General features: G+C 36.7%; 1 protein-coding gene across 4 annotated transcripts in view; it reads right to left on the reverse strand.

Annotated features, from left to right (window-relative positions):
- Positions 1–22,337, reverse strand: part of CEP83 (centrosomal protein 83) — a 120,664-nt gene that overhangs the window by 50,687 nt on the left and 47,640 nt on the right. For all 4 annotated transcript variants that reach the window (XM_060656759.2, XM_060656755.3, XM_060656757.3 and 1 more), the window contains one exon: positions 20,991–21,122. In XM_060656759.2, the coding sequence (XP_060512742.1) occupies positions 20,991–21,122 (132 nt within the window). The remainder of the gene's footprint in view (positions 1–20,990; positions 21,123–22,337) is intronic.

Below are 22,337 nucleotides of genomic sequence, written 5' to 3' on the forward strand. Positions count from 1 at the left end.
TAGACATATCCTCAGCTTTTCCCTTTTCCTCCACTCTCAATCAGATTCACACTCAATCTTTCTTGATAGCCTTAATCTGTCGTACTCTCAATCCTTTCTCTAAATTTCCCAAAGGCTTTGTTTGAATTTCTCTTTTATGACATTTATCCAAATTTGCCCATATTGTTACCCTACATTTACTTTATTCTCTTCTAGAATATAAGCTTACCTGACAGGAAACATGACATATTAACCAATTTTACTTTTAAAAAATTGTTGAAGTAAAGGAAACAACAGAAACGAGAAACAGATCTGGGACTAAGAACAGTTGTTGTTTATCTTCTTTTCAAAGGATGGTCGTACCACTCTAACTCACCAGGAGTTTCCTCTCCAAAAAAGGAAAAAGGAGTCTATCTAATTGTTCCATCCATCTCTGTTTTTATGATCTTTATGATGCAGCATAGAGTAATGGTTAAGAGTACAGGTTCTGGAATCAAACAGCCTAAGTTTGTTTGTTTGTCTAGTATTTTAAAGATATTTCTCTACCGTCTTTGGACTTATATTATTTCCAAAAGGAAGTCTGTTGTCATTCTTACTTTTATAACTTTTTCCTGTTTACATTTTTTTTAAATTTTATTTTTAGATGATGGTAGGTTCACATGCAATTGTAAAAAATAATTCATGGGGCACCTGGGTGGCTCATTTGGTTAACTGTCCAACTATTGATTTCGGCTCAGGTCATGATCTCATGGTTTTTGAGATTGAGCCCCACACTGGGCTCTGTGCTGATAGCGCAGATGCTGCTTGGGATTCATTCTCTCTTTGCCCCTCCCCTGCTCACACCTGTGTTCACTCGTGTGCACTCTCTCTGTCTCAAAATAAATAAATAAATATTAAAAATATAATAATAACTCAGAGTTCTGTGTACCCTTTACCATTTCCCCAACTGGTAACATCCCTCCTCTTTTATTTTCTGTAAGACATGTATAGAACTGGTTTTCATTCTTCTTTAAACACTGTGTAGAATTCTCCAAGGAAACCATTCTTTTGGTGAGTTTTTAATATGAATTAAGTTTCCTTAATAGTTATATGGCTATTCAAATTATTTCATATGGGGTAAGTTACGGTAGTATCTGCCTTTTGAGCCATTTTATCTATGTTTGTCAAATTTGTTTGGGTAGAGCCATTCACCAGATTACCTTATCAACCTTTTGACGTGTGCAAGACCTGTAGTGATAGTCTCGGTTTCATTCCTGATATAGATAATCTGTACCTTCCCTCTTTTTTTTTTTGGCAGTCTTTTTTACAGGTTTGTCAATTTTATTAATCTTTTCAAAGAAACAGCTCTTTGCTACACTGATTTTCTCTACTGTTCTTCTGATTTCAATTTCTGCTCTTCTCTTTCTTATTTCCTTCCCTCTACTTATTTTGGGTTTATGTTGATCTTTTTCTAGGTTCTTAAGGTGGGAGCTTAGATTACTGATTTGGTATTTTTCTCCTGTTTTCTAATGAATGCATTTAGCACTATACATTTTTTCTCAGCAATACTTTAGCTGTATCCACATTTTCATTCAGGCTAATGTATTTCTTAAAATTATTTTTCATTAATATGTTTTCATTGAAATTTCCTCTATGACTTATGAATTATTTGAAGGGTATCATTTCATTTCCAACTGAGGATTTCCCTACTATCTTTCTGATATTGATTTCTAGCTTGATTCTATTATGGTTAGAGAATTCATTTTGTATAATCTCAATTTTTATAAATTTGTTGAGGTTTATTTTATGGTCCAAGATATAGCCTGTTTGGGTATACCCTTAATAGCCACTTGAAGAAAAACATGTTTAGGTGCTCTTGTTGGGTAGAGTGTTCTATAAATGTTGATTGGATTCTGTTGGTTAATGGTGTTGTTGAGTTCTACATCCTTACTGATTCAAATTTTTTTTATCAATTGTTGAAACAAGGGTGCCAAATCTCCAACGATAATTATGGATTCAGCTCTTTTTTTTTTTTTTTTTTTTTTTTTTTTTACTTCTACTAGTTTCTGCTTACTATATTTTGCAGCTCTGTTTGGTTCATACACATTTAGTATTCCCGTCTTCATGACAGACTGACATTTTCCATCATTATATAATCTTCCACCTCAGATACTTTTCTTTGCTCTGAAGTCTACTTTATCTGATATTAATACAACCACTTATGTTTCTTTTATTATAAGACATATAATTTTCCATTCTTTTAATTACTAACTACCTATATTGTTATTTTTGAGGTTTCCTATAGACAGCATATAGTTGGGTCTTTCATTTTTAACATCAACTCCATCAATCTCTTTTAATTTTTATATATGTACACCATTTACTTTTATTGTGACTATAAATATTTTATGGCTTCAGTTTTTTTTTTTCCTATTTCTTGTTCTAAGTTTGTTTCCTTTTTCCTGCCTTCCTGTGGGTTCCTTGAACATTTTTTTAGGATTCCACTTGATTTATCTATAATTTTCTGAGCATATCTCTTTGTATAGTTTTCTTGGTTGTTGCTCTGGGAATTACTTAGATATACCTTATCATAGCCTACTGGTTTCATTTTACCAGTTCAAGTTATAGTTAGAAATTTTACTTCTCTTTACATCCTTTGCCCTTGTTTATAATTGCCTTAATTTCCAGTATAAACATTTAAAACCACATCAAACAGTACTATAATATTTGCTTTAACCATCAAACAAAATTTAGAAAACTGATTCAAGAAAGGAACAATTATTGTATATACTCATAGTTTTGATTACTGTGTTCTTTTAGCCTTCTTGATGTTTTGAGACTAATTCTTTTACTGTTTTCTTTCTGTTTAGAGAATTTCCCATAGGCATTCTTTTGGATAGAACTACTGGCAACAGGTTGTCTTAGTTTTCCTTATTCTATGAATGTCTTGATTTATTCTTAATTCCTGAAGGACATTTTTTGCTGGATAATTATGAGTTGTTACTTCTTTCCCTTCCGCACGTGATAATGTTTCAGCCTTTATTTCTCCAAGTACTTTTTCAACAATGCCCTCTTTGTCTTTTCAAGGACAAATATCTTAGATCTTTTCTTATAGTCCATAGGAACTTATGGCTCTCTGTGTTATTTAATATGCTTTCTGTAGCTTGTTCAGACTGGGTAATTTCTAATGTTCTATCATCAAGTTCACAGATTCTTTCCTCTATCCCCTCCATTCTGCTGTTAAGCCCAACAACTGAGGGTTTGTATTTTGTTTTGTTTGGTGGGGGGGGCAGGTTCAACAGTCATATTTTTCAGTTCTAAAATTTTTATTTGGTTCTTTACATTTTCTGTTTCCTTGTTAAGACTCTATTTTTTCCATTTGTTTCAACTTTATAATTATATAGTAAAATATTTCTACCATGGCTGCTTTAAAATCTTTGTCAGGAAATTCTAATAATATCTCTATCATCTCAATGTTAACATCTATTGTCTTTTTTAATGTAGTTTAAGATCTTCCAGGTTCTCAGTATGACAAGTGATTTTCTACTGAAATTTAGATTTTGGGGGTATTGTATTAGGAGACTCTGGATCTTATTTAAAGTTTATTTTAGCTGGCTTTTTAGAACATGGCTCTGGCAGAGAAAGGATTATTATCTCTCATTACTACCAAGTGCATGTAATAGTCCACATTCCCCACGTTAGTTCTATGATACCCAAGGGTGGGGAGAAGCTCTTCATGACACCCATGCTGGGTAGAAGTAGGAGTTCCAGCTCCTACTAGGTGCATGGATAGCAACCTAGATGGCAGGGATAGGAATGACTTATTGCTCCCCACGTGGCCTCCACTGACACCACAGAGTCAAATATGGCTTCCATTAACACTCCAGGGCTGTTTCTAGGTCTGTTTCTGCTGATTGATCTTTTTCTTCATTATGAAATAAATTCTCCTGCTTCTCTGCAAGCCCAGTCAATTAAAAAGTTTTTATTCCATGCTCATGGATTGGGAGAATATTGTTAAAATGTTGATACTATCCATAGCAATCCATAGATTTAATGTAATCAAAGTATCAATCACATTTTCACCCAGCTAGAACAAATAATCCTAAAAATTTTATGAAACCACAAAAGACCCTGAATAGCCAAAGTAATCTTGGAAAAAAAAGAACAAAACTGAAGGGATCACAATCCCAGATTACAAGATATCCTACAAAGCTGCAGTCATCAAAGCAGTATGGTACTGGCACACACACACACAACAAAACACAGATCGATAGAACAGAATAGACAGCCCAGAAATAACCCACAATTATATGGTCAATTAATCTTAAACAAAGGAGGAAAGAATATGCAATAGGAAAAAGACAATCTCTTTAACAAACGGTGTTTGGAAAACTGGACAGCTACATGCAAAAGAAGGAAACTAGACCACCTTCCTTACACAAACACAATAATAAACTCAAACTGAATTAAAGACCTAAATGTGAGACCTGAACCTGTAAAAAAAAATCCTTGAGAGAGACAGGCAGTAATTTCTCTGACATCGGCCATAGCAACATTTTTCTAGATATGTCTCCTGAGGCAAGGGAAACAAAAGCAAAAATAAACTATTGGGATGACATCAAAATAAAAAGCTTCTGCACAGCAAAGGAAACAAAAAAACTAAGACAATCTATGGAATGGGAGAAGATATTTGCAAATGACATATGCAGTAACGGGTTAGTATCCAAAATATATAAAGTATATATACAACCTAACACCAAAAAACCCACAAATAATTCAATTAAAAATGAGCAGAAGACATGAGAAGATATTTCTCCAAAGAAGACATACAGATAGCCAACAGACACATGAGAAGATGCTCAACATCATTCATCATCAGGGAATGCAAATCAAAACCACAGTGAGATACCACCTCACACCTGTTAGAATGTCTAAAATCAAAAACATGAAGACACAAATGTTGGTGAGGATGTAGAAAAAAGGAACCCTCAAGCACTGTCAGCAGGAATGCAAACTGGTGCAGCCACTGTGGAAAACAGTATGGTGGTTTCTCAAAAAATTAAAAACAGAATTACCATACGATCCAGTGACAGCACTACTGGATATTTACCCAAAGAATATGAAAACACTAATTTGAAAAGATATATGAGCCCCTATGTTTATTGCAGCATTATTTACAATAACCAAATTAGGAAAGCAACCCAAGTGTCCATTGATATATGAATGAAGACGATCTCATGTGTATACACACACACACAATGGAGTGTTAGTCATAAAAAAAAATGAAATAGTGTCATTTGCAGCAACATGGATGGATCCAGAGGGTACAATGCTAAGTGAAATAAGTCAGAGAAAGACAAATACCATATGATTTCACTCATATGTGGAATTTAAGAAACAAAACAAATGAACAAGGAGAAAAGAGACAAAAAAAATAGACTCTTAACTACAGAGAACTGGAGGTTACCAAAGGGGAGGGGGGGTAAAATAGGTAAAGGGAATTAGAAGTACACTTATCATGATGACCACCGAGTGATATACAGAATTGCTGAATCACTATATCGTACATTTAAACTAATATAACACTGTAAGTTAATTACACTGAAAAGTTTTTTTAAAGTCTTTATAAAAAAAAAAGGTCTTTGCATTTTAGAGCAGTTTTAGGTTTACATCAAAACCAAGCAGAAAATACAGAGAGAGTCCCCATATGTCCCTACCCCCACATACCCACAGCCTCCACCACTATCAGCATCTCACATCAGAGGAGTAGATTTGTTACTACTCATAAACATATAGTAATACACATTATGACCAAAAATGTATAGTTTACATTAGGGCTCACTCCTGTGTGGTACCTTCTATGGATACTGACAAATGTATACTGGCATGTACCCACCATTTTAATATCACACAGAACAGTGTCACTGTTCTAAAAATCCTCTGTGCTCCACCTGTTCATCCCTCCCTCTCCCCTAATCCCTGGCAACCAATGACATTTTTAATGTCTCCATAGTTTTCCCTTTTCCTTAATGTCATATATTTGGAATACTACAGTATATACAGCCTCTTCAGATTGGCTCCTTTCACTTAGTAATATGTAATAAAGGTTCCTCTCTATCTGTTCACGTCCGGATGTACCACAGTTCATTTAACCATTCACCTACTGAAGGACATATCCATTGCTTTGAAGTTTTGGCAAGTAGGAATAAAGCTGCTAGAAACAACTGTGCACAGGTGGTTGTACAGAAATAAATTCTCAATTCTTTTAAGTAAATATCAAGAAGAATGGCTGCTGCAACTCATGGTAAGATTATGTTTAGTTTTGTAAGAAACTGTCAAACTGTCTTCTAAAGTTGCTGTACCATTTTGCATTCCCACCAGTAATGCTGGCAAGTCCTTTGGCTCCACATTGTCACCAGCAATTAGTATCACCAGTGTTCTGGATCTGGCCATTCTCATGAGTGTCTTGTGGTATCTTGTTTTAATTTGCAATTCGCTAATAACATACATTGTTTAACATCTTTTCATATACTTATTTTGCATGTGTAGATCTTCTCCAGTGAAAGGTCTGTTAAAGTGCTTGGCTTATTTTTAAACTAGGTTTTTTTCTTACTGTGGAGTTTTATTAATTCTTTGTATAATCTGAATAACAGTCCTTTATCATGTGTTCCTTTAGCAAATATTTTCTACCAGTCAATGGCTTCTCTTCTTAATCTCCTTACAATGTCTTTCACAGATGTTTTAATTTTAATAAAGTCTAACTTCCCAATTACTCCTTTCATATATCATGTTTTTGGTATTGTATTTAAAAAGTCATCACCAAACCTAAGGTCATCTAAGTTTTCCCCTATGTTATCCTCTGGTAGTTTGATAATTTTAAGTTTTATATTTAGGTCTAAAAGTAGAACTACTTTTAGTTACTTTTGTGAAAGGTGTATGGTCTGTGTCTAGATTTTTTTTTTCTTTGCATGTGCATTTACAGTTGTTTTAGTACCACTTGTTGAAAAGACTTTTTCTCCATTCTGCCTTTTCTTCCTTATCAAAGACCAAATGGCTCTATTTGTATGGGTCTATATCTAGACTCTCTGGTCTGTTCTATGGATCTATTTGTCTATTCTTCTGCCAGAAGGACACAGTCTTAATTATAACAGCTTTATAGTAAATCCTGATGTCAGACAGTGTCAGTCTTCTGACCTTGTTCTTTAATATTGTGTTGGCTATTTTGGGTCTTTTGTTTCTCTCTATAAACTTCAAGAGCAGTTTGTTGAGACCAACAAAGTAACTTGCTGACATTTTGACTGGGATTGCACTGAATTTATAGACCAGGTTGGGAAGAACAGACATGCTGACATTGTCTTCCTATCCACTATCCATTTATGTAGTTCTTTAATTTTGTTCACCAGTTTTTTAGTTTTCCTCATATAGATCTTCTACCTTTTTTCCAGGTTTATATCTAAGTATTTCCCTTTGGGGGATGCTAACACAAGTGATACTGTGTTTTTCATTTCAAATTCTACCTCATCATTCCTATTACACAGAAAGTGATGGTCTTTTGTACATTATCCTGCAACTTCACTGTAACTGCTTACTAGTTCCAAGAGCTTTTGTTCACTGTTTCAGATTTTCTACGTAGATAATCGAGCAAAGTTTTATTTCTACCAAATTTGTAAGTCTTTTCTTTTCCTGTCTTACTGTATTGAATGAGACTCCCAGTACTGAGAAGGAGTGGTAAAAGGATATCCTTGCCTCATTGTTTCCTCAGTGGGAAAGCTCTAAGTTTCTCATCATTAAGTATGATGTTAGCAATAGGGTTTTTGTAGATGTTCTTTAACACGTTAAGGTAGTTCCCCTCTCTTCCTAGTTGGCTGAGAGTTTTTATCATGAGTGGATGCTGGATTCCGTCAAATGTTCTTTCTGCATCAACTGATAACAATCATTTGATTTTTCTTTTTTGGCCTGTTGATGTGACAAATTACATTAATTCATTTTGTAATGTTCAGCCAGGTTTCCATGGCTGGCATAAAACCTACTTGTTGGGGCACCTGGGTGGCTCAGTCGGTTAAGCGTCCGACTTCGGCTCAGGTCATGATCTCACGGTCCGTGAGTTCGAGCCCCGCATCGGGCTCTGTGCTGACAGCTCGGAGCCTGGAGCCTGCTTCGGATTCTGTGTCTCCCTCTCTCTCTGACCCTCCCCCATTCATGCTCTCTCTCTGTCTCAAAAATAAATAAACGTTAAAAAATAAAAAAAAATTTTAAAAAACCTACTTGTTCCCAGTGTGTTATTCTTTTTATACAGTATTGGATTTGATTTGCTAATATTTTGTTCAGGATTCTTGAAATCTTTGTTCATGAGAGACAGTGGTCTATAGTTTTTGTTTTGTTTTGTTGTCTTTGGTTTAGATATTAGGTATTAGGTTGGTTTAGGTATTAGGTATCTGGCCTCTCAGAATGAGTTAAGAAATATTACCTCTGACTTTATTTTCTGTAAAAGACTGCAGAGACCTGACATAATTTCTTCCTTAAATGTTTTATTAGGAACCCATAACTTATGAACCAATCTGGGCTGCCCAGTCATTTTTTATTAGATGTCAGACATTGTGAATTTTATGGGGTTTTGTTTGTTTGTTTCAGTACTAGATACTTTTGGATTCCTTTACATACTTTAAAATCTTCATTGTGTTATGCTTTCAGGTTACTTAGAAATAGTTTAATACTTTTAGACCTTGCTTTTACACTTGTTAGGGAGAACCAGAGTACCCTTTAGTGTGGGGCTAATTTGGCTTCACTACTGAAGTAAAACCCTTCTGAATCTTCTACTCAATGCACCATGCATTAAAGCCTTTCCACTCTGATGGACATAATATGGGCCAATTGTAGAGATTATTTCATTTTTTTCCTTCCTTCAGGGATCACTGCCTTGTACTACATGCTTTCCAGTCTGCACACCACTGTTTCCTATATTCTGTGTCAGTTTTTAGTGAAGGTCTTAAGAAAAACTCAGTCCCTATTATGGCCAGAAACAGAAACTCCCAGACTACCTAGATCTGAATCATGGTTCTACCACCTACTAACCTTGGACTAGTCTCTCATTGCTTCATGAATGTTTTCTCATAAATGAGTGTTTCCTCACTTATAAAATGGGAACAATGATTATCTAATTCCTACATATGACAGAATTCAAATAAGTATATAAAATGACTCTCAATAAAGTAAGTATGAATTTACATCTTCCCTCTATGTATTTCACTTCTTCAAATTCTACAGTTTGTCATTTACAAATCTGAAATCTATTTTAAAATATCTGCTACATTTATTTTGATAATTAGTACTATGATTAATGTTGCCAGGTACTAACAGTAATAATACCATTAATTTGAGCATTTACTGTGTGTCAGGCATTATGGTAAATATTTTGCACGTGAAGTTTCAGGTTCTTAGATCTCAGTTTTTAAAATCAATTTAGTTCACCTTTTTATATTTCTACAATTCTAAGTTTCTCCTCTTCCCCTTTATGTACTAGAATTAATTTTTCCGAAATTAGTGATGGAATACAAAACATTTTGCCATTTATTTTTTTACTAAGAAAGTAACACTTAAATTATTTACAAATCTGAAGTTCATATTTTAATCCAATTTTGGATGTTATGGTTTCCTTTCCTTATACCCTTACTTTCTCCTAGTAAGAGAAAGATAGTCACAGGGAAAAAGCAATTCTCAGAACTCCAGACACAGTTACAGAAAGATTAGGGAATGAGGTTCAACTGTAGGGAAAAGAGCTGATGTTCACTATGTCTTAAAAATAATTTTACTCTGGGGTGCCTGGGTGGCTCAGTCGGTTGGGCGGCCGACTTCAGCCCGAGTCATGATCTCGCAGTCTGTGGATTCGAGCCCTGCACCAGGCTCTGTGCTGGCAGCTCAAAGCCTGAAGCCTGCTTCCCATTCTGTGTCTCCATCTCTCTCTGCCCCTCCCCTGCTTGCTCTCTGTCTCTCTCTAATAATAAACATTTAAAAAAAATTTTTTTAAGTAATTTTACTCAGACTGAACAAGAGAATAGGGATAACAAAACACATGCTGTAAGGACACAGAGTGCCTACAAGCAGAGCAGTCAGAGTGCTAGGAGTGAGATGAAGGTGGGAGGCGCAGGGAGTAAAATGAGAGATGCCTTGGAACTATTCACATGGTTTCAAGTACAGACCTGACACTGAAACTCCAGCATGCTAAAGGACTCAAAAGATGGGAGTACATGCAAATTCAAACGATGACAATAGCTGGAATTTACTGTGCTAGGCACTAGGTACTCATCTAAGCACTTTACAGGTCGTAATTTATTAAATCTCATAGCTCCATGAGATAGGAACTACAGTTAATGCCATTTTACAGATGAGAACACTAAGGCACACAGTTCAGTTCAGTCAGTTCTCAATGTCACGTTAAATAAACATCTTAGACATTAAAAATTTTAGATATAAAAAGTTTAGTTTTTGAGATATTCTAAACTGCATCCACACAGAGAATTTTAATGAGTAAAATTTCACAAAGCCCTTCTAAAATGTTGCAAAAGTCAATCCCAGAGAATTCCCACTGTGAGGTAATTTAGTTTTAATTTGGGAGATTTTTGCCTATTGTAACATGGTTCATAGTAATCTGAGAAGGCTGCAAGTTAGAGAACTTGGAATATTTTAGATAAAGGAGCCATATGGGCCAACTAGGACTTCAGAACATACCAGGACAAAAAAGAAGTGTTTTAAGATACATGTGTCAGGATAAAGAACAAAACGAGGAAATCACTGTCAGTTCTGTGCTACCAGTGTTGTAAGAAAAAAAAAAATAGCCTGTGGGGGCACCCTGGGTGGCTCAGTGGGTTAGATGCCCAACTCTTGATTTCAGCTCAGGTCATGATTTCATGGTTTGTGAGATCGAGTCCCACATGGACTCTACACTGACAGCACAGAGCTTGCTTGGGATTCTCTCTCTCTCTCTCTCTCTCTCTCTCTCTCTCTCTGCCCCTCCCCTACTCACTCTCTCTCGCATGCACAAAATAAATAAATGAACATTTAAAAAAAAAAAAGAAAAAAGAGGCCAGGAGTCAAGAAGGCAGAGAAGTAGGGAAACCAGAATTTCCCCCCTCCCTCAAATACAGCAGTATTGCAGTCAGAACACTTGGAATTCCAGGAATCCAGGATACAGACTGACGAAAACCTATCCACAGGTGTACAGAGACAGCTTGGTGGGACAGAGCTGTGTGTTTGCGAACTGGGAGAGATAAAACAAGTGTCTTAGTCACAGAGTGGGGGAAACCCCTTTGGTGGAGAGACAAAAGGAAGAGAAAGGGTGTGGAAGTGTGGGACTGTAATTGGACAAGAGAAAAACCTCTCCAGACCATGCACCAGAGAACAAAAGGTCTGGAGACAGCCAGGGTCTACCTTGCAAAAGCCTTAGGAGTGAAGATGGGAGTTTTCAGAGTTGTGCGACTTTCTCCGGACCAGAGCTATGTGCACATGGCAGGGAGGGATGCCAGCCCTGAGGCTCCATAGTGATCTCAGTGGAAAGGGGAGATGCACTGGGAGAGAGGAGTACCTTCCCTTGAGTACTGTGGGAAGGGGGTATATTGCCCCTCCAAGGACAAAAGACCCTGCAGGTGCCAGCCAGAGGCCCCTTGTTGACTGGGCAGAGTGGCACTATTTCAGAATCCGGCCCGTGCAGAGCAGAATCCTTAAAGATATCAGGTTTGAGTCTCAGCCAAGCACCTAGGAGGCAAAGAAGACTGTGGCCCAGGACAAGCCAGCTGGCTGTGCGGCTCTGGGAGGGCTGCCTGAACAGCGTGGTTTGAGATATCTGGATGGGGGAGGAGAAACTGGGGTGTGGTCATTTTTCTCCTCATCACCAACATGCTGGGGTTTCAGGGAACAGGACGGCAGACCCCAGTGGAGGCAGGACCCGCTTACACCAAACCCTGCCCCTCCGTACCTGGTAACTGCTTATCTATGGAGTGACACTGACAGAAGCAGACAGCCTCTCCTCCAGACCAGCACAGCCACCGGGTCCAAAGCACCGACAGACAACTGTCCTGCAGTTTTGCATTTTCTAATCTGATTTTTGGTCAATTCTTTTTATTTGTATGTATGGTTTTTTTCTTCTTCTTCTTTCTCTGTTCTGGTTGTTTGTTTAGTCAGACATTTTTACTCTATTCTTTTTACATCTTTTCCGTATCTCCTTTTTCTTTATTTTCCTCTCTCTCTCTAAATTAAGCATTATAGTTTCTTTGATTCTCTACCGGGTCTTTTTTTCTTGCCCCTCTCATTTCTCTCTTTGTATGGGATAAGGCCTCTTAACCCCCCACCCCTTTTATCATTTTTTCCAGGGTTATTTCAACGAACAAATCAAAGTACACCTGGCGGAAGGTCAAAACCACCTCTATGAAAAGGGAGATCAAGCAACCAGAGACACAACAACACAGTGCATGCGACACACTCCAAAAACACTTCCTAAAGTGCCAGGCCCTGGACAGTGTATGACCCCTTTTTAATATAGTAGTACTCACAGGTGCAGGACGCACAACAAGGTATTAAAACATGTAAAAGACAGAAAACCAGCCAAAATGATGAAACCAAAGAATTCTCCTCAAAAAAAAAAAAAATTCCAGGAAGAAATAACAGCCAGAGAGTTGCTCAAAAACAGATATAAACAATATATGTGAACATGAATTTAGAATAATAGCCATAAGACTAATAGCTCGGCTTGAAAAAAGCATAGAAGACAGCAGAGAATCAATTGCTGCAGAAATAAAAGACCTAAGAAGTAGTCACGATGAATTAAGAAATGTTGTAAAGGGGCGCCTGGGTGGCTCAGTCAGTTGAGCGTCTGACTTTGGCTCAGGTCATGATCTCGTGGTCCAGGAGTTCGGGACCCCATGTCCGGCTCTGTGCTGACAGCTCGGAGCCTGGAGCCTACTTCGGATTCTGTGTCTCCTTCTCTTGGCCCTTCCCCCACTTGTGCTCTGTCTCTCTCACTCTCAAAAATGAATAAATGTTAAAAAAAAAAATTTAAGAAATGCTGTAAATGGGGGCACGCGAGTGGCTCAGTCAGTTAAGCATTCCACTTCGACTCAGGTCATGATCCCACGGTTCTTGAGTTGGAGCCCAGTGTGGGGCTCTGTGCTGACAGTTCAGAATCTGGAGCCTGCTTCCAATTCTGTGTCTCCCTCCCTCTCTGCCCATCCCCCACTCACGATCTGTCTCTCTCTCTCTCAAAAATAAATAAGAGAGAGCCAGTTTCTACCTTGAAAACAGCCTTAGGAGTGAAGATGGGCGTTTTCAGAGTTGTGCAGCTTTCTCCGGACCAGAGCTATGTGCACACTCGTGTGCCTTGGGGGGAGGGGAGCCAGCCCTGAGGCTCGGTAGCCATCTCAGCAGAAAGGTGGGCGCTCTGGGAGAGAGCAATACCTTCCCTTGAGTACTGTGGGAAGGAGGTGGCACTATTCCAGAATCTGCCTCTCTCTCTCTCTCAAAAGTAAACAAACATTAAAAAATTAAGAAAAAAAAAATGCTGTAAATGAGATGCAAAATAAACTAGATGCAGTGACAGCAAGGATGGAAGAAGCAGAGGGGAGAATAGGTGAAGTAGAAGATAAAATTATGGAAAATGATGAAGCTGAGAAAAAGAGGGACAGGAAATTATTAGACCACAAGGGGAGAATTAGAGACCTAAGTGATTCAATGAAAACGTAGTAATATCCCTATCATAGGAGTTCCAGAAGAAGAAGAGAGACACAAGGGGGCAGAAAGTTTATTTGAACAAATTATAGCTGAGAACTTCCCTAATCTGAGGAAGGAAGCAGACATCCAAGGCCAGAAGCCACGAAGAACTCCCTTCAAAATCAACAAAAACTGATCACCAATATATCATAGTGAAACTGGCAAAATACAAAGATAAAGGGAGAATTCTGAAAGCAGCTAGGGACAAATGGGCCTTAACCTACAAGGGTAGACACATAAGGGTAATAGCAGACCTGTCCATTGAAACTTGGCAGGCCAGAAGGGAGTGGCAGGAAATATTCAATGCGCTAAATAGGAAAAATATGCAGCCAAGAATCCTTTATCCAGCAAGGCTGTCATTCAGAATAGAAGGAGAGATAAAAGCTTTCCCAGACAAACAAAAACTAAAGGAGTTCATGACTACTAAACCAGCCCTGCAGGAGATCCTGAGGGGAACTCTGTGAGTGGAAAGTAGCAAAGATCACAAAGGACCAGAGACATCACTACAGGCACAAAAACCTACAGATAACACAATGACACTAAATCCCTAACTGTCAATAATTACTCTGACTGTAAATGGACTAAATGACCCAGTCAAAAGACACAGGGTATCAAAACAGATAAAAAAACCAAGATCCATCTATATGCTACCCGTTAGAGACTCATTTTAGACCTGAGGACACGTAAATGTTCAAAGTGAGGGGATGGAAAATGCTACTGGATGTCAAAAGAAACCCAGAGTAGCCATACTTATATCAGACAAACTAGATTTTAAACCAAAGACTAACAAGAGATGAAGAAGGGCATTATATCATAATTAAGGGGTCTATCCATCAAGAAAAGCTAACAATTGTAAATGTTTATGCCCCCAACGTGGAAACCCCAAATATATAAATCACAAACATAAGCAAATGTATTGATAATACTGTAATTGTAGGTGACTTTAATACTCCAATTATAGCACTAGACAGATCATCTAGGCAGGAAATCAATAAGGAAACAATAGTTTTGAATGATACACTGGACCAGATGGACTTAACAAATATATTCAGAACTTTTCATCCAAAAGCAGCAGAATACACATTCTTCTCAAGTGCACATGGAACATTCTCCAAAACAGATCACATACTGGGTCACAAAACAGCCCTCAACAAATATAAAAGGACTGAGATCATACCATGCACATTTTCAGATCACAATGCTATGAAACTTGAAATCCACCAAAGAAATTTGGAGAGCCTCCAAATACATGGGGGTTACTGAACATCCTACTAAAGAATGAATGGGTCAACCAGGAAATTAAAGAAATTATAAAATATATGGAAGCAAATGAAAATAACACAAGAGTCCAAACCCTTTGGGATGCAGCAAAGGCAGTCCTAAGAGGAAAATACATTGCAATCCAGACCTATCTCAAGAAGCAAGAAAGATCCCAACACAGAATCTAACATCACATCTAAAAGAACTAGAAACAGAGCAGCTAAGAAATCCCAAAGCCAGCAGAAGAAGAGAAATAATAAAGATTAGAGCAGAAATTAAAAATATATAGAATCCAAAAAAACAGAACAGATCAATGAATCTGAGAGCTGGTTCTTTGAAAGAATAAACAAAATTGATAAAACCCTAGCCAGACTTCTCACAAAGAAAAGAGTGATGACCCAAACAGATAAAATCATGAATGAAAAAGGAGAGATCAGACCCAACACCACAGAAATACAATTATTAGAGAACACTATGAAAAATTATGTGCCAACAAACTAGACAATCTGGAAGAAATGGACAAATTCCTAGGCACTCACACACTACCAAAACTCAAATGGGAAGAAATAGAAAATTTGAACAGACCCATAATCAGCAAAGAATTTGAACTGGTTATCAAAACTCTTCCAACAAATAGAGAGTCCTGGGTCAGATTGCTTCCCAGGGGAATTCTACCAGACATTTAAAGCAGAGTTAATACCTATTCTTCTCAAGCTGTTCCAAAAGATAGAAACAGAAGGAAAGCCTCCAGACTCATTCTCTGAAGCCAGCATTACCTTCATTCTCAAAGACCCCATTAAAAAGGAGAATTACAGGTCAATATCCCTGATGAACATGGGTATAAAAATTCTCAACAAAATACTAGCAAATCAAATTCAACAATTTTATTGAGAATTAATAAAAACTCTCAAGAAATTCAGGATAGAAGGAACAGACCTTACCATCATAAAAGCCATATATGAAGTGCCCACAGGTAATATCCTCGATGGGAAAAAACGGAAAGCTTTCCCCCTGAGATCAGGAACACTACAGGGATGTCCCCTCTTACCACTGTTGTTTAATGTAGTGTTGGAAGTGCTAGTCTCAGCAATCAGACAACAAAATGAAATAAAAGGCATCCAAATTGGCAAAGAAATCAAACTTTCACTTTTCATACATAACATGATACTCTAAATGGAAAACCCAAAAGACGTCACCAAAAAATTGCTAGAACTGATACTGAATATAGTCAAGTCGCAGGATATAAAATCAATTGTACAGAAATTAGTTTCATTTCTATACACCAATAATGAAGCAACAGAAAGAGCTATCATGAAATCGATCCCATTTACAAGTACACCAAGAACCATAAAATACCTAGGAAGAAACCTAATCAAAAAGGTAAAAGATCTGTATGCTGAAAACTATAGAAAGCTTACGAAAAAAACTGAAGACACAAAGAAATGGAAAAACATTCCATGCTCATGGATTGGAAGAACAAATATTGTTAAAATGTCGATACTACTACCCAAAGCAATCTACACATTCAATGCAATCCCAATCAAAATAGCAGAGCATTCTTCTCAAGCTAGAACAAACAATCCTACAATTTGTATGGAACCACAAAAGACCCCGAATAGCCAAAGTAATGTTGAAAAAAAAAAAAAAGCAAAGCTGGAGGCATCACAATACCGGACTTTAGCCTATATTACAAAGCTGCAATCATCAAGACAGTATGGTACTGGCACAAAAACAGATACATTGACCAATGGAATAGAATAGACAACCCAGAAATGGACCCACAAAGGTATGGCCAACTAATCTTCCACAAAGCAGGAATGAGTATCCAATGGTCTCTTCAGCAAATGGTGCTGGGAGAACTGGACAGCAACAGGCAGAAGAATGAAACTGGACCACTTTCTTACACCATACACAAAAATAAACTCAAAATGGATGAAAGACCTAAGTGTGAGACAGGAAAGCATCAAAATCCTACAGGAGAAAACCGGTAACAACCTCTTTGACTTTGGCTGCAGCAACTTCTTATTAGACATGCCTCTGAAGGCAAGGGAAATAAAGGCAAAAATGAACTATTGGGACCTCATCAAGATAAAAAGCTTCTGCACAGCAAAGGAAACAATCAATAAAACTAAAAGGCAACCAAAAGAATGGGAGACGATATTGCAAATGACATATTGGATAGAGGGTTAGTATCAGAAATGTATAAAGAACTTACCAAACTCAACACCCAAAAAACAAATAATCCATTGAAGAAATGAGCAGAAGACATAAATAGGCACTTTTCCAAAGAAGATATCCAGATGGCTAACAGACACATGAAAAGATGCTCATCACTGCTCATTATCAGGGAAATACAAATCAAAATCATGTTGAGATACTGCCTCACACCGGTCAGAGTGGCTAAAATTAACAACGCAGGAAACAACAGATGTTAGCAAGGATGTGGAGAAAGAGGAACCCTCTTGCACTGTCAGTGGGAATGTAAACTGGTGCAGCTACTCTGGAAAACAGTGTGGAATTCCTATAAAAATCAAAAACAGAATTACCCTATGACCCAGCAATAGCACCACTAGGAATTTACCCAATGGATACAGGAGTGCTGATTCATAGGGGCATATGTACCCCAATGTTTATACCAGTGCTTTCAACAACAGCCAAATTATGGGCTGAGAGCCCAAATTAAGAGCCCAAATGTCCATCAACTGATGAATAGATAAAGGAGATGTGGTGTACACACACACACACACACACACACACACACACACACACACTGGAATACTACTCAGCAATGAAAAAGAATGAAATCTAATGTGGATGGAACTGGAAGGTATTATGCTAAGTGAAATAAGTCAGAAAAAGACAGTTATCTTATTTTTTACTCATATGTGGAATTTGAGAAACTTAATAGAAAACCATAGGGGAAGGAAAAATAAGTTACAGAGAGGGAGGCAAACCATAAGAGACTCGTAAATAGAGAACAAACTGAAGGTTGATGGGGGTGGGGGGTTGAGGTGGGGGGTTGAGCAGGGAAAATGAGAGATGGGCACTGAGGAGGGCACTTATCGGGATGAGCACTGGGTGTTGTATATAAGTGATGAATCACGGGAATCTACTCCCAAAGCCAAGACTACACTGTATAAATCTGCCAAAAATGAAACATAGGGTATTATTGTGAATGCTATTATAAATTACACTGAAAATCTAACACTGACAATAAAATAATTTGATTTAAAACAAAAAAGAAAAAGAAAAAAGAAAAAAAAATAGCCTGTGGTAATAGGGACCCAGAAAAATTCTTTTTGTCACAGGAAACTGAACATCTTATCAGCCCAATAAAAGCCAAGGTAGAGCTCAGTCTGGAGAGCCTGATGGAATAATCTCAGGGACCTGTCATTGTATATTGCCACCCTAAAGTTTTTTATATGATGCAGTGCTCACTGCCCCTCTCTCAACATCATACTTCCTCACTGAATTACTCTTGCTTCTTTCACTCTTTCAGTCAACCAGTATAATCACCTGTACCTAAAACCCTTTGTATTGTTCTTCATTACTATTTGCAGAATATAAAATTAGACACAAAATAACATAATGAAAACACAGCATATCACTTTAAACAGTGCCTATATAGGCAATTTCAGAATTGCATCTATATGTAGTCCAGACTTAGTATGTACTTACAGCCAAATGCATTGAAAAATCATGACATTATCTTATTCATAAGATAAAGACATCTACTTTAATACATTCTTTTTAATTCAGAATATCATGAGGGAAATGTGAATCACAGGAGGCCTTCTCATGAAAACACTAACAGAATCTTCCTATTCATATAAGCACCAACACAGTAAAGAATATTCAGTCACTTCTTTTACAAGTGAAAATGCATAGGTACTGTGTGAATCCTTAATTAACGCAAGAAAAGCCAATTATTTTTAGTACAAACTAATATATTTTATGCCAGTTTAAATTGTAAAATTGGAAGATGGCAAGAGTCGTCTTCACTTTGAAGTTTTACTCCTGTCTCCTGATCTACAATCATATCACTAGGTTTTACTCTTCTTGTGTATAGAAACTGGAGTATAAAGTGATGGAATGAAAGAGCATATCCAATTATCCACTAATTAATACTGTCCCTGAATAGTCAATTGGGAAGTAGAAAGTACTTTGGTCTTATTGGAAAGTTTTGCTCTTCTAGTCTCTGTTAATTATGGCTTCTAAGCTAGCTGTTTATCTTCAGATTTCTAACAATGTCATAAGACATTTAAACTAGGAAAATTAATGACACCATTGACCCCTTGAAAATTTTAGTGAATATTATTTGATCTTTCAAGGGTGAAAACTAGATTAGTCATCAGATTTCAGATGCAGGTTTCATTCTTTAGAAAAACAATAAAACTAAGAAAATAGAGAATATAAATAATCACTACCAGATAAACATCAACATTAGATTTGAAATGCAGAGTATAACATAAAGCACCAGTATCCTTAACCTCAGTGGTTACTCTTCAATACACTAAACCTACATTTTAGGCTGGAAATCTTTAATTCCCATTTTCCACAAGAAAATTTTTAAATGTAATTCCTTTAGGTCTGTCAAAATTACAGATGCAAAACCTTTCATCATCATAAGGAGTATAGATTGACAGATCTCTTGACAAAATTAGTTGGTGGATGGCTCCTAATTGGTTTGTCAACTTCAAATCATTGGTAATTTCAAACTTTAAAAACTTTGGGCTGATAGTTGGGGTGCCTGAGTTCTACCGTAAACTTGGCTGTTGACCTTCTATGAGACTTTGCTCAAGTTGCTTATCTTGTGCTTCAAGTGTCCTTTTTTTTTTAGATTTTATTTTAGATTTTAGATTTATTATTTTGTATTTTATTATTTAGTCGCCTGCTCTAGTGACTAGGCCAGCCAGGCACCCCTCAAGTGCCCTCACTTTAAATGGATAAAATAATACAGTCCTGTCCTATCTCACTATTATAACAAAAGATTATATGTGAACAAAGCATTTAAAGTTGTAAAGAATTTTTTAATAAAAAAGGCTATTATATAAGTATTTATAGTTTTCTAGTATTGTATCATCAGTGGACTCAAACGATCTAATGTTCATAGAGCTTCTTACACATCAAACAATCATGGAACAGTATGCTGATTAAAAATAGATCAGTTTGATCCAGTTAGAAATTGGTTAAGGAAGGTGAGTATATTCTAATTCTTAATTCCAAATAAAGACAACAAAATAAATACATAATGCAGATGTGTTTGTACACAGAATGTTTCACATAATTGCAGATACCAAGCTTTTTTTTTTTTTTTTTTTTTTAACAAATTCAACCAGCATTATCTTATTTGAATATAGCAGGACAAAATTGGTATTTCTTTCCATCCTGAAAAAAATCATGTAAAAACTACATAAAGAATGATAAACACATTATCTCGTTTTTGGCAAAATTAGGAGACAAAACACTAAAATTAGTAGAAAGGCTGCCCAAACAATAGAGACAGAGTAGGGGAACATGCTGTAGGCAGCAGAAAGAAAATTCCGCAGTTGTAGATGTCAGAAAGAACAAATTTCACTTCTTGAATGTGATGGGCACACCATAAAGTATAAATCCCTTATTTCTCTCAGTAGAAACAAGGTACATGGGCTGATAGTCAGGGCTCTCCTGGATGTGGTTTGGTCCCAAAAAAGTAGAGGGGGACAGTACACATAAAAAATGATATAAACAAACTATATTTGTTAAAAGAAGTCTGTCTCTGTGGCTACGGGAGAAAAGGGACTGTCTATCTGCATTGACTGGGGCAAAATAAAGGAGGAAAAAAAGAGGAAAATCTAATAGCCAAAAAGAATGTTCACACACACAAAACTGTTACTACAGAGCAGATGAAAATCATGCCAAATACTTCACCATTAATCAATGAAACTTAATTATGCAATCAACTCTAACTTGGATTTACAAAAAACAAAATTTTACTGTCTAGAAGGATAATGACTTAAACTAGTATAGTCACTCACCTCTGATTCACATTTTATTTTTTCTTCTTCTAGAAGACGTGCAAATTCTTCTTTCTGGTGTTCAAATTCTGATTTAAGAAATGTATGTTCATAGCGGAGTTTATTATATTCAGTTCTATACTTTTCCACTTCCTAAATTAAAAGATTGCAATTTATGACAGACAAGTTTATAAATGAAATTTGTACTTACTCCAAAAATCGCTTTTGCAAATATAATTTTAAATTGCATTATATTGAAAGCCATTCTAAAAAGTAAAAAATAAGCTTAACATAAGTATAAATAAACCCTGAAAAAAAATTTTATGACAAGAATCCTATATACAGAATCAGTACATTCTTAAGAAAGTGCCAATAAAGCAAATTATCATTCAATTAACCTTATTTCCTCACTGATTCTCATAATAATAAAAATGAATAGCACATCAACACTTTTGACCTCTGGGCTTAAAAAACTAATATTTAAGAATGTAGTACACCTTTCAAAACATAATTAATTTTTAAAAATTAACTCTACAGTAAAATAGAAAATAGCCTCCTGAAAGCCAGACAGGATGAATTCAAAGTAGATAAAAGATTATTTGAGGGGCGCCTGGGTGGCGCAGTCGGTTAAGCGTCCGACTTCAGCCAGGTCACGATCTCGCGGTCCGTGAGTTCGAGCCCCGCGTCGGGCTCTGGGCTGATGGCCCAGAGCCTGGAGCCTGTTTCCGATTCTGTGTCTCCCTCTCTCTGCCCCTCCCCCGTTCATGCTCTGTCTGTCTCTCTCTGTCCCAAAAATAAATAAAAAACGTTGAAAAAAAAAATTAAAAAAAAAAAAAAAATTAACTCTACAGTAAAATAGAAAATAGCCTCCTGAAAGCCAGACAGGATGAATTCAAAGTAGATAAAAGATTATTTGAATATTTAGTACAATAACTTAAGGTTCAATCAAATAGTACAATGATAGGAGCGCCTGGGTGGCTCAGTTGGTTAAAGATCTGACTCTTGATTTTGGCTCAAGTCATGATCTCAGGTTGTGAGATCAAGCCCCTTGGAGGGACCCACACTAGGTGTAGGCCTGCTTAAGGTTCTCTTTCTTTTTATCCCTCCCTGCTCATACACATATGCTCACTCACGCCTAAAAATAACAATAATAAATTATATATAGATACAATATGTGTTATATATAATATTACAATGATAGTTCAACACACCAGTCTAAAGAATATACATACGTAGTACCAACCTTTCTAACCAGGAATACATGCAACTCTCTGGTATGCTTCCAATTCTGCTTACTAACATTACAAAAGTTGCCAGTATTCTAAATTCAGTAACAACTCAGGCAATAGAGAAGACGAAGGAGATACT

The sequence above is a fragment of the Panthera onca genome, chromosome B4 (genome assembly GCF_046562875.1).
Source record: "Panthera onca isolate mPanOnc1 chromosome B4, mPanOnc1 haplotype 2, whole genome shotgun sequence".
NCBI lineage: Eukaryota > Metazoa > Chordata > Mammalia > Carnivora > Felidae > Panthera > Panthera onca.